The sequence below is a fragment of the Stenella coeruleoalba genome (assembly GCF_951394435.1).
Source record: "Stenella coeruleoalba genome assembly, chromosome: 3".
In the NCBI taxonomy this organism is placed as follows: domain Eukaryota; kingdom Metazoa; phylum Chordata; class Mammalia; order Artiodactyla; family Delphinidae; genus Stenella; species Stenella coeruleoalba.
In genome coordinates, this window is record NC_137148.1 from 44388029 (window position 1) to 44401390 (window position 13362).

At 41.6% G+C, this 13362-nt stretch overlaps 1 protein-coding gene across 1 annotated transcript; it reads right to left on the reverse strand.

Moving 5' to 3' along the window:
• Positions 1-593: 593 nt before the first annotated feature.
• ACTBL2 (actin beta like 2) lies at positions 594-2407 on the reverse strand. Its single transcript, XM_079917968.1, is given in 5 exon segments — positions 594-1236; positions 1239-1450; positions 1453-1642; positions 1646-1779; positions 1782-2407. Coding segments are annotated over 5 exon segments (951 nt in total). The 5' UTR covers positions 2062-2407; the 3' UTR covers positions 594-1101.
• Positions 2408-13362: the final 10955 nt, after the last annotated feature.

Here is a 13362-nt window from a genome sequence, read left to right on the forward strand (position 1 = left end):
AGATGTTGATATCTTAGAGACACTTCACATTAAGAGGTATTGCTAGTTACTGGACATAATAAAACAGAATTATTGTAAAATCTTTCCAGTAATAAAATTGGAAATACTATACTGATACTAGAATTTATAATTTTCAAAGATGCTGCAGCTATGTTTTCCCACAGTGAAATCCTTGATAAGAGAAATATCCAAAATCACGGCCTATAGAAATTATTCAAGACGTGCATTATTATGCTGAGCAATAGAAATACAATTATCCGTGTCAAGCTGCAGCATACTGACATTCATTAATTTGATATTACAGTATCTTTCTCTCTCTTTCTATTTTAAAAGTTAGGCCTTAGCTGTAGTAGTTTTGCTGTTTTACAAGTATAATGAAGTTCAATAAGTGAGACATTAAAATATGTGTTTGACCAGCAGAACTCCATTCTGAGCTGAAAATAGTTGATTTATAAACAATATTAATGGAACACTGCTGTTTCATTATGCTAATTTAATAAGGAAAACAAAATAAGGAGTCACTAAAATGGTGACTGTTGGGGAATTAAGAAATTCACATTAGCTGCTCAGATAGCCAGATTTATCAGTATATTTTAAGATAAAATAGTTCCTTAGTGCTTATGTAAATATGGATTTTCTTCATCCATATAGTTCATTATCTCTCTAGAAAGAAGTAAAACAAAACCAAAATTCTAATAAGACATGTTTGCTAAATACATATACATTTTTTACAGGGTGGTACAGCCTGCTATGGTTAAATATTTTAAGCAAGAACTAGTATTTAAAGCTTGAAAATTCTGAAAGGACATTCCTCATTTTACTCCTTGTCACTTATTTTCATTTAAGCAAGTCTACATGCCTTTGAACCCTAAAGGTAAAGAAAATAGAATAGGATCTCAGAATCCTCCTTAAATTGATAGAGGTCAAGATATGGTTAGCTGGTGGGGAGCCCACAGTACTTGGATGGAGATGAGTTTGCTGGTTTACCCACTAGCGAGAGTGGAAGATTTACCTTGACTCAATTGCAAGTGGATAAAAGCAGAACCATTGCTATGACCTAGAAGTTGGGGACAGTGTAAACGCATTGGCATGGAAGCCCATTCAGAAACATTTCCTGTGGATGATGGGAGGACTAGCCTTATCATACTCCTGCTTACTGATCCACATCTGCTGGAACGTGGACAGGCTGGCCAGAATGGAGCCCTCAATCCAAACGGAGTACTTCCGCTCCGGGGGGAAGCTGTGATCTTGGTTTTCACGGTGCTGGGTGCCAGGGCTACAATTTCCTTCTGCATCCAGTCAACAGTGCCAGGGTACATAGTGCTGCCTCCAGAGCGCATGGTGTTGGCATACAGATCCTTGCGAATATCCACATTGCACTTCATGACAGAGTTGAACGTTGTCTCATGGATCCCACTGGACCCAGTGCCCAGAAAGGAGGGCTGGAAATGGCTTCGGGGCATTGAAAGCGTTCATTCGTAGTGGTGATCACCTGCCCATCGGGAAGCTCGTAGCTTCTCTCCAGTGAGGAGGATGAAGCAGCACTGACCATTTCTTGCTCAAAGTCCAGGGCCACGTAGCAGAGCTTCTCTGTGACATCGCGAACAATCTCCCGCTCAGCTGTGGTGGTGAAGTTGTAGCCTCATTCTGTTAGGATCTTCAGGAGGTCTCTGCCGGCCAGATCCTGCCGAAGAATGGCATGGGGCAGGGCATAGCCTTCGTAGGTGGGCACAGTGTGATTGACCCCATCTCCGGAATCCGTCACGATGCCTGGGGTCCAGCCTGGATAGCCACATACATGGCAGGTGTGTTGGAAGCCTCGAACATGATCTGAGTCTTCTCCTGGTTGATCTTGGGGCTGAGGGATGCCTTGGTGAGGGGGATGGGATGCTCATCCAGTGCCACGCGGAGCCCGTTGTAGAAAGCATGGTGCCAGATCTTCTCCGTATGGTCCCAGTTGGTGACCACTCCGTGCTCAATGGGATACTTCAGGGTCATGATGCCTCTCTTGCTCTGGGCCTCATCCCCCATGTCGCGGTCCTTCTGGCCTATGCCTACCATGACCCCGTGGTGCCGGGGTGCCCTACCATAGAGAACACAGCTCGGGGGGCGTCGTCACCGCCAAGGCCTGCTTTGCACATCCCTGACCCATTATCCACCACCAAGGCAGACAGCTCATCGTCAGTCATAGTGCTGGCCAGAATCTTCCAGATGAGTGAACAGAAGTTAAATATAGAGTAAGTACCAGACTCTGGTGGGCAAGAGAGAGAATGAACAGGCTGAAAACACTTCAGAGCTGCCTTCAAAGAGGGGAGCCTGTGCTGTGATGACAGATATTTAAAGGTACACATTGGCACCACCCATGTCCTATTCCAACAGTGCTCAGCATTTCTGGTGGGGTTGCCTCTGAGGTATTAATAATAATGATGATGATACAAATCATTAGTAGACCTTCCTTCATAAGGAGAGAATTGCCTACCAGATGGCCAAATCTCAGGTTACTGTAGTTAGGCAACCCACACATGGCTGTCAGCCTGCTTTGGTGCAGTGTCTAGATAACTATGATGATGCAATGGGGGATATAAAAGCAAGATGAAAGGAAGCTAGTGTGAGCTATGGGTAACACTGCCAAAAGGGCCACTGCCTCCCCGATTTACCTTCCGGGTCTATTTTCTCTAACCAGCTTTGACTTTTCATTCTTAATGTATTGTTCTTATGAGTTTGACTTTGCAAACTTTACTTTTTCAAGATTTTTTTTTTCCCATCAGATTTCTAACCCCACAGGATATCATCATGATAGAAACTGTTTTAATGAATGCAAATAATGAATGGCCAAGAGAGGCCTGACAGCTGTAATTATAATGCATTTGTATCGTGTAAAATTTAGGATATTTAACAGACTTCTAAGCCATTAGAGATCAAGAAAAATCAATAAAGTAAACCACTACATGTTTTCTTTTCTGATGTAAATTTCTAATAACCAGATTTCATTAAGCGTTACTCTGGGTAGACACGGTTCACAGAACTAGGTTTATTGTGTCCATGTTGATTGCACAGAGGCCGATTGCTCAGCCATCTTGTGTGACTTACTAAAGTGCAGATTATAAAAATTGTATTTATTTATTTGCAATAACTCTTGAGTTATACAGCAATGAACAAAGTTTAGCGATAAGGTAAATTTTAAAGTAATGTATTTGCACTGATATTTAAAACGGTTTGATCTTCAAGATTCATACACTGTGTTATAACATCAAATGTATCTGTAATTGTTAACATGTACACAATTGAAATAGTAAGTACTATATTAGCTTTCTTTCAATTTTAGGTTATATTACCTACCCCTGATCATTTCATAGGAATAGTATGTCTGAGTTTTAGTTTTAATATAGAAATATAGACAACCTGGTAATATGTGTACCATGATAAAATGTAGGATATTAGTAATGTCTTACAAAGAAAGAACAATTAAGGGAGTTCATTACTTTGTTCCTATACGTATTAGGTAAATAAGATATAATCTCCCCTGTCAGCTCTTCTAAAGCAAATAAATTTTTCATGCCCATGTCTGAGTTCTCCAAAACCTTCCTTTTGGTTAATTAATTAATCAACTAAATAATGGTCATTTTGTAAGAGGTAGTAGCAGCCCTACAGTACTGGACATATGTGTATCCTGCAGTTGCAAGCTAGAACCAGGCAGTGTCTTCGCCCATGAGCTTCCTGGAGAGTCATGGTAACACCAAGCTGTGAGTGTCTAACCCACTTCTTTGTCTACAAGTTGATATAGAATTATTTTTCTCTGGATTTTTCCGGTGCTTTACCCTATAATGTGACTTTAAAACCTTCCTTCTGACAACCAGTCATGAAAAAATGTCTGCTTCACTACAAAATCCATAGCTTTGCTTTTTTCTTTCCCACTAGGACTATCTTTTCCCTTACTTTTTTCTGTAACTGCAAAATCATTTCCTCCGTCAACAGAATTGAAGAACTTCACCCTCAGACCTTCACACTGAATGGTTTTGTGTACTTCCTTTTCTTGTAGCACAACGAAGCTTTTGATTAAAACAATATTTTATTGCTATAGGATGGTGCTTCTGGAAATGTCTTTTTCTTTTTTAGACCTGTTACAAACTACATGCACATCCTACAAGACTGAAAAAAAAAACCCAAAACAAAAAACCAAAACCCCACAACATTGCATTTAGCATCAGTTCCTATTTATGAATCTCTAGTGTGGAATATAAAACAAAGCCATGTTGATATAGGAGCCCATATGACACCAAGAACAACCTTTAAAGTCTACATTTATGATAGCACTCTTCTTAGAATTGCCTTTGAACTGAGAGCTGGATGGTAATGAGTCCACACAGCATAATTGATGCCTTGAGAGTGAGGCTGATGTGTGCTTTTGCTAGAAGACCTTCTAACCCCTGTTTAATTTTGATGTCCCAAGAGAAATTTTCATCAATTCTGTATTCTTAAAATAAGACTAAGTTCTTTTAATTAACCCCCAACAATACAAGAGGAACATATCATAATTCAACAGCCATTTAAAAATATCATCTGTGGACTGGTTAAATTTTTTAAAAGTAGCAAGAATTTGTACGAGTGAAACATAGGAAGATGGGTTTACAAAGGCTGGGCTCCGGGAGGCTGTGCCTGAAGGTAAGGATTTCATAACCAACTGGAATTTACATACGTTTAGTTAGTTACCTAAACCTAAATCCTATGGGGGCCTTTATGATTAACTTTTGGAAGCCCAGAATATTATTTTCTTTTACATTTGGCCTAGTTTGACTATCACGCAGCTATACAAAACCCCAAGGAGGGAATGGGGTGTGGGATTATACGTAAGGACAATTAGCGAAGGTGACTTGGAGCAGTGCCCTACTCCCCATCACAAGCTCCTTATCACCTTGCCTTTTCCAAGTAACCTTCTAGTGATTAAATCCACAAATACTTATTAAACATCTCCCATGTGCTGGGCTCTGGTGATGTACTGGTGAATAGAACACAGCCCTTATTTTTAAGGGGTTAAATGCCTGGTGGGTGAACGTCACCCCTCAGCAGGCTGACATGTGGTCACTCTGCACTGATGCGAGAGTAGCCAGCTTGTATTCTGATGGGGCATGGCCTGGGCTGCACCAGGCTGGTGCCATATTTTGAATATAATTCCCCAGTACACAGATAATCATGGTTGATGTATAGAGAGAAGGAGCATGGGGTGATATGAAGGAGGAGGGAGAAGCCCTTGAAGCTGGGGTGAGGGAGAGGGGAAGGGCGAGGCTAGGGAAGAGGACCCCTGAGCTGAGTCTCACGATGAACAGGAGGCTGCTGGCGGTCAGTGGAGGAAATATCGCAGGTGTAAATGCAACCAACTTGGAAAAAAATCAGAGAATCAAAAATGTATTTGGAACTAGGTATCTACACAAGCGTCAGTAAGGGTTTGGGATGGGAGTCTGGGTCCCATTAGGCATGAGAGAACTCTAGAATTGGATGTAACTTTCCCTCTGTGCACAGAAGATTTGACTAGGGGCCCCTTGGCCATGTGTCCCTAGAGGCCAAGTCTCAGTGATCATCTTCTGTCCCCAGACTCTCATCTCTTAACCAAACTGCTGAGACAGAGTTTTAATGAGGCCCCTTTCTGCTACCACCCTAGGGATTCCATTTAGAACTTGAGGCCAGCTACTTTCCTCCTTGCTCTTTACTTGTTTCTTTCCTTGTGCCCCACTCTCTTTTGTCCTTTGTAGGTTTTGCACACATATATACACCTCTTCCACTGTGTAGACTGCTCTGAGACTCCCCTTCAGCTGTACTCTGCTCTTAGTGGAGATATGATACATGTTTAATAAACAAATACATGGATGGGTAGGTAGTGAGATTTTTTCATGACACACACTGATCTATTCATTGATAGATTGATATAGCTGACCACTTTTGAAAACTTAAGAACTGCTTTATTTTATAGTTAAATACTGTCTAATATTTACATCTCATATTGATAAAGTGGCTTGAGAACTATAATTGTTCATTCAGGAGAAGACTCTAACATATAGCTTTAATAATTTCTTATGATAAATCCACCAGAATCAATTACTACTAATAATTATAGTGATTTTCTGTTTATTTGTTTTAATATATAATATTTTATAAAAACATATGAAAAATTTATAAGTGCAACAACCACTCCCTCAAATAAAACCCGACTTACCTGTTTTTTTTTAAATTAATTTTTATTGGAGTAGAGTTGATTTACAATGTTGGGTTGGTTTCTGCTGTGCAGCAAAGTGAATCAGTTATACATATATATATATATATGTCCACTCTTTCTTAGATTCTTTTCCCATGTAGGTCATTACAGAGTATTGAGAAGAGTTCCCTGTGCTATACAATAGGTGTTTATTAGTTACCTATTTTATGTACAGTAGTGTGTATATCTGACTCACCTGTTTTTTAAGGCAGGCGTGGGCAAGAGGGAGGAAGAAGTGGTATTTTGAAGTGAGGTGAGGTGCCACGTGGTCAGTTCCAGGAAGCACTTGGAAGGATAATTGGGGTGTAAGAATTGTTTTAGTGGTGCAGCTACCACAGCTCCCAGCCCCCAGCCTGTGCTGGCCTACTTTCTGTGAGGAAGACCAGTGTTCAGTCCACGGGGTGATAGGGCTCCCCACTGTTGCTTAACAGTACTGGAAATGAATTTTATGGCGGTTCTTCCTAACTTTTAACTTTAAAGTATGCCATAGATCAGCTTTTAGCTAGTTCGATTGACTTGTAAACAAAGTTGTTAAGAGGAGGAATGGATTCCTGTGTGCAGTAGGTGAACCTTGGAATATATCTTGACTCTAAGGAAAGAGGAGGAGAAGCAGGGGAGGAAGGTTGTGCAAATGGAAATGTCAATATTCACAGCAGCTTGGCCACTGCTGATGTGAAGCAGATATTATCCAAGACTGAGGCAAGCTCCAAGCTGTATTGTGATTCTGAAAGGTGGAGAGAGCAACAACAAAAATTGTGAATACTGATCACTTAGTGTGTGCCCATCTCTTTGCTAAATGTTTTCCTTACACACACCAGTTCTTTAATCATCATGACAGTCCTCACAAGGTACCCATCTTAGAAGGATTAAACTGAAGCTTAATGAGAAAAGTGACCAAAGATACACAGAGTGATAGCGGCAGTGTCCAGCAGATCAATTCCAGAGCTTTGCCTGGAGATGGGCTTAAAGAAAGGGTGCAGGGCATCTGACTGGCAACCAGTGAGAGAGGCAGCCAACTAGGACTATGCCTGTGAAGACTTTGTATTCCCTGTTGGGAAACATCATCTTAAAGTGTCCACATACCATCTTAGAGCGAAGGCCAGGTTGAATATTGAAGTCAAAAGAAAACCAAATAAAATTCTTGAGAATTTTAGCAGGTTCTTCCATGTTATTGATTGGAATCTCAAGACCTCTCATTCTCTAAGTGGAGAAAAAGAAATGGTGACTTAATGCCTGGACTGAGAAAGAATCTATTATCTAAAATAAGAAAATAGCATAAGAGTGATTTCAGGAGGGAATAGTGGGATGGGCTACTAAAAAGCAAAAACTAAATCATTATGGTAAATGAATGCTTTGGATTGCAGCCATGTGGGAAGTGAAGTCCTCCAGGTGTCCGTCTTCAGACCCCAAATGGCATTGTCTCCACATATCTAGATTTGACCATGACATGCCAAGGGTGAATAGTAGAAAGTGTGGCAAGGACTTTCTACTTTCAAGGGATTTGGGAGGCGTGGTGAGCACGGGAGAGCCTGGGGTAATTGAATCCATCTGACGGTCTCTGAAACAGGCCAAGAGTAGAAGTCAACCAAAACGGTTAGGAACTACAGATTATAGAGGTGAAGGTGGCAAAACTTGAGAATAATAAAATGTTAGGTCAAAATAAAGACCTTAATGATCAGACCATCTTAAGAATATGAGCTGGAGTCAGGGATAATTCACTTGGGAGCTGAGATAATTCACTGAGTGTGAGGGGACCCAGGGCCTGAAAGGACTTGAAGGGAAGAACTTAACAGACAGAGAGGAAACCACTCTGAATGTAGGTATGATCTGACACAGGCTGGGGCTGGAGAGATCACGGGTCCTTAAGACTAATTTACTGAGTCCAGTCTTTCATTAAAGCTCAAACAACAAAACATGAAAAAAGCCTTTCAGCCACCAAGTTGTGTTTGCTGTTGCTTCTTCATTCTGGGGAGACTGGCTTTGTGACTGCTCAAGTATCATGCCTGATTTCTTGCACATTTTCATTAAGATCATCTATGAGTCCTTGTCTACACAACGGGATTATGATTGTCAAATGCTGGAACACAGCAGTGTCTCTTCTCTGAAAGAGTGTTTGCTGCTCTGGGAATGTGCTGCCCAGGGTCAAGTATATAGAAGGGGAAGACCCAGGATGAGAAGGCTAACTTGGGGTTTGGAGGCAACGTAACTTACTTTCCAGGGGAAAACTTTGACTGGTAGGATATGACTCAATGTAGTTTATTCTTTCTTAAGTCAAGGGAAGCAGTCTTTCTGGGGAATCTCAGGAGACACAGCTAGGGAATCATTTCTGGTAGTTGGGACTAGTCAGGCCTCCTGAGGGTTTTCTTAGTTATCTTTTTGCTGATGGCACGGCAGCACATTATCTGTTGACAGGAATGGGCAAGGAGACCCTTTGGGGTAGAGTTTAGGAGAGGAGGGGACAGAACTTACAGAGAAGGTAGGAAATCTAGAAGAAAGTGAGGGCAGTGGAATATCAGGATTACACCTGCCTGTTGATGGTTTCTCTTCCTTTAGTTATGTCACGAGGTCCAGGAAAAATAACACTGAAGAAGCTACAGAAAAGACAGTCCTAGTATTTGCTGCAGGGTCTGGATTGCTCATCGGGGCCAGCCCTCGGTGTAATGCAGAGCATGCGGACAGGGCACAGCTTCTTTGGTCCACATAGTGTTCTACGAAGGTTTTTTAAATTTTTAGTTTAAATATTTGCAAAATAAGTAGATTCCTGAATTCCTATTTCTCTTGGAAAAAAAAAAGGAAGATCAAGCAACATTGGACCTCATTCCCAAACTACAGCTGAATAGCAGCTACACCCTTTAGCAGGGGTGCGAGTTCTCCTTTCCCCCTTGACCCCCATGTTCCTGTGGCGTTGCTCCCACCCAACTTCATCCATGCTCCTGTAGGCATGTGAGTTTAATATGTTCTGAGAAACTGAAGAGGAGCATGTGTTTTGGAGGGGTGGGGAGGGAAAAAGACAGATGGAAGCCTGTGTTCTGGGATCCTTTGTTGTTCTGGGGGTGAGCTGGTATTCACAAGAGAGAAAAAATACTATGGGGCTGAATTTCTTTAATTACATGACAACTGTCCAATGTAATACTTAGTCTTTAGGAGTTTAAAAAGGAATTCAATTTGAAATATGGTAAAGGCAAGAAGGGAAGTTCTGTTCTTCATTGTTTTATTGAGTTTGGGATATGGTAGAATGGGTTTGTTTTACAGAAGGAAGGATTTTAACTAAACAATTAGAAGAAAATTGCTGAGAATATAATGCATTACAACTCTGTTTTTTGGTGCACTGTCTCTGTTGCTGCTTTGAAGAGAAAATTAAGAGGTTTAGTGCCTCCAATTTTCTCCTGTTCTGGTTGGACAGGTTGAAAAAGAATGGACTGAGTTTTTAAATGGTGTTATCTCATTCTGGACCTTTTTTCCTCCTCTTTAAAGCAGGAATTCTGTCCTTATGAGGGAAACGAATGTGTTTTCACTTCTTCAGATCCGTTTCCTCTGAAACTATGAGTTCTTTGAAAAAGGGCACCCAAAGATGCCACAATATAAGAATTTGCCCAAGGAAAGCATTGGTTGAAGCATTCAGAGCAAGTCCTCCTTTTGTTACATCCAGCTATAAATGGAATTTGGGTCAAACTAGTAGAGTATCTGAAATAGACTTTGGGATTGAAATAAAAGAAGAAAAATTATTTTGATGGTATCGCTGGTAAACATTGATGATATTTTCAGTTCTAACCAAAAAGGAAAGAAGAAGGGCTTCAGGTTAGATAGAAGGTTAATTAGAAGTACTGTGTGGGACATAAAAATGCAAAAGAATTCAGGAATATTAACCCAAGGGCAGCTTTGCCAAAGGAAGTGAAGTGACTGAGGAGAGATATAAAGCAGAATTTTATTTATTTTATGTAAATCAAACATTCATTTACGGAAATGAAAGGTTAGCATATGACTCACACGTGAACCTGTCACTCCTTGCTCTAAAACTTTGGATGACTCCCATTCGCTGTGGAACAAAGTCCAAACAGCTTAGTATAGACTTTAGGGCCCTGTATTATCTGGCTCCAATCTACTTCCCAAGCCTGGTATTTCCCATCCTCTCTTCCCCCATCCAGGAATCTTATGTTTCAGGCTTCTGGACTAGTTGCTACTCCCATTCCCTTGGACTCGCTAATATTGGTTACTCCACTGGGAATGTCCTTTCCATCTTCTCTGTCCTTTGGCCTTCCATCAGTCTCAGATGCTCTCCAGTTTCCCCAGAGGAATTAATCTCTTGCCTTTCTCAATCCTATAGCACTTAGCTTATATTCTTGTTGTGGTTCTTATCCCTTTCTGTTTTATGTTATTTTGTACATTGTTGTCTCCCTCACTGTACTCTCTAGATCGTGCCCACATTTTATTTCTAACAGTGCCTACCACAGGGTCTTGCAAATTTAGTTGTTTAATCATTGGGTATTGACCTCTACTTACAATGTTTATTTTTAAACGGATACTTGATTGATTGGGTTATGATAACATTCCAACATGTTCTGTGTATAAGTTCTAATTGAACACATCCAATACCAAACTCATCAGCTTCTCCAACATGCTCTGTTTATACCAGTGACCTCAAAATTTTCAAAATCATTCAGTTTTCTAATTTGGGGGTCATTTTTGACTTAACCATTTTATGCTTTATTTTTTTTAAATATAATGTGGTATGACATCAAATTCTATTGGGTATTCTTTGAAATAATTTCTATTTTCTTATTTCTGCCCCTATTTGCTCTTAGTTCAGGCCTGGGTCACTTCACGGTTAGCTAAGTTCCAGAGTACTTTGCTGAATAACTCTTCCAACACCAAACCCTTCTGAAGACCACTGCCAGCGAACTCTTAAATCGTGTATACTGAAATCTCCCAGGCTCCAAATTTGCTTCCACATAAACTCTAAACTTCTCTGCCCTGCTCTGGTTCTACAGTAACTATCCAAACATCGTGGTTAAGAACACAGCTCTAGAAGCTGGCAGCGCTAGGCTCATCCCCACACTTACTAGGTCTGTAAACTGGGGCATTTCAAAACTTCCCAACGTCTCAGTTTCCTCTTCTCTAAGCTGAAGATAAGTGTATCTACCGCATAAAGTTGTCTTTGGTTTGGCAAGAGATGATACCTATAAAGCGTTTAGCAGAGTGCGTAGTAAGAGCAAGAGTGCAGTAGGTGTGGGCAACTATCATTACTGCAAAGGAGGTGAAGCCAGGCAGCAGAACAGCCCTGGCAAGGACCCTAATGGGGACTGAGCAGACCCTTTGTATGGTGCTAAGCAAAGGAAGTTAGGGATAGCTAAAGGGAGGTGGACAATTGGTGAAAGACCCTGAAGCCAATACTGAGTGGTTTGAATTCCATAAGCCGGGTAGGGATTGGTCATCCTGTGTCAGGGGTGGCTACAGTGAGTAGAGGTGGAAACTAAACTGTCTCTCAGGATTCATTGATTTAGACAGTGTACAGTCGTAGAAAAAGGCAAGAGGAGTCTCTTACTGATCTAGATGCAGTGCTTTCGTACTGCTGGGGGGTTCTGTTTGCACCTTTGAGCCCGTGTTGGCCTGATGCTCACTGGAGTCCTGCGGTAGAGCTGAGCATGGTCCATGGAGAGGGCAGGGAGGGTCGTGGCAGCCCATGTAGGCTTCTCATAAGTGACCCCACCACGTGAACCATGCCCTTCCTCATAATCAGTGGTGATTATTGGCAGAAACTGGAAACCTATAACTGGTCTCTGGTCCATTAGGCATCAGCAAGGGTTGTTGACATTGTTCTGAAGCACCCCGTTCTGGCCACTTCTTACTGGCTCAAGATGATTTACCTGTCCAGTAAGGACGCTATATATACCTTGCAGTTTTGTTTAGAGCGTGAGCATTTGTTTAGGTAGTTAGAATTCTAAATACCTTTTGAACATTTTCTAATTTGTGTCTGAACATCTACAGATCATTTGTAAGAAAAAAATTCACAGTTCTATGTGAATGATAGTTTAGACATCAGCAGAGATCACATATTTATACAATATACAGCATATCTTTACTGTTTGCTTCAGGATGTGTGGTGAATTGGCTAATACTACTGGTTGTCAAGGATGGCACAGACAGTGGCACTGCAGGATCTTGTGTGCTGTACAGAAGAAACCTGCAATCATATCAACTACGATAACCTTTAGTCCTGTTACATAGGCTTCGTGGCATAGTCCTGGAGACAGCATGGAAGAGAGGAAAGAACACTGACTGCTCCCAGGGCTCCGGGGGGGTTCCAGATGTTTCACTAACCACCTAGGTGGCTTTGGGCAAGCCACTGAGCTGCTGTGACTTCAGTGTCTTCATCTATAAGATGAAGTGAGGAGATTTCTTCTTATTTGGCAGATTGAACATATGTGTTTGTCTACTTGTTCTCTGAAAGCACCACTACACTTTGTAGTAAGGAAGTAAAAGGCAATAAAATCAAGGACAAAGAGAGCAGGAGAAGACGCAGAGCAATAACATTTTGAACGCAGGAAAGGTGTGAATAAGGGTTAAGCAAGCTGACTTGAGGAAACGGAAACCTCAGCTAGGAGTAGGGGAGGCCCAGAAGCAATCATGTTCTTCCTGCAGAGACTCAGCAAGGCTCAGTGATTTGGGACCCCAGGTACTTCTGAAACTGGGGGTACATTCGGGTCAGAAGTAGAAAAATTGGCTAAAGATATGGATCAAAAGCAGATATACAAAGATACCCTCCCTGCCCCTGCCCCATATCTCTGGGGCTTCAGCTGGGAAAGCTGGGCTGACCCATTTCTGGTTCATAGGGTCTTTCATCCTCCAGCAGGCTAAGCCCAGGCTTTTCCCCTTGGCTGGGCAGGTTTCCAAGAGAGCAAGTCGAAGCCTGCAAGGATGCTTGAGTCTTAGACTGGGAAATGACACAGCATCTCTTCCATGCATTTAGCTGGGCAAAGCAAGCCACAAGCCCAGCTCAGATTCAAGGGGAGGAGAGAGAGATTCTACCTCTTGATGGACAGGGCTGCAAAGTCACATGAGCTACAAAGGGGAATGGATACAAAGAGAGGAAAACTTGTGGCCAGTTTTGCAAACAA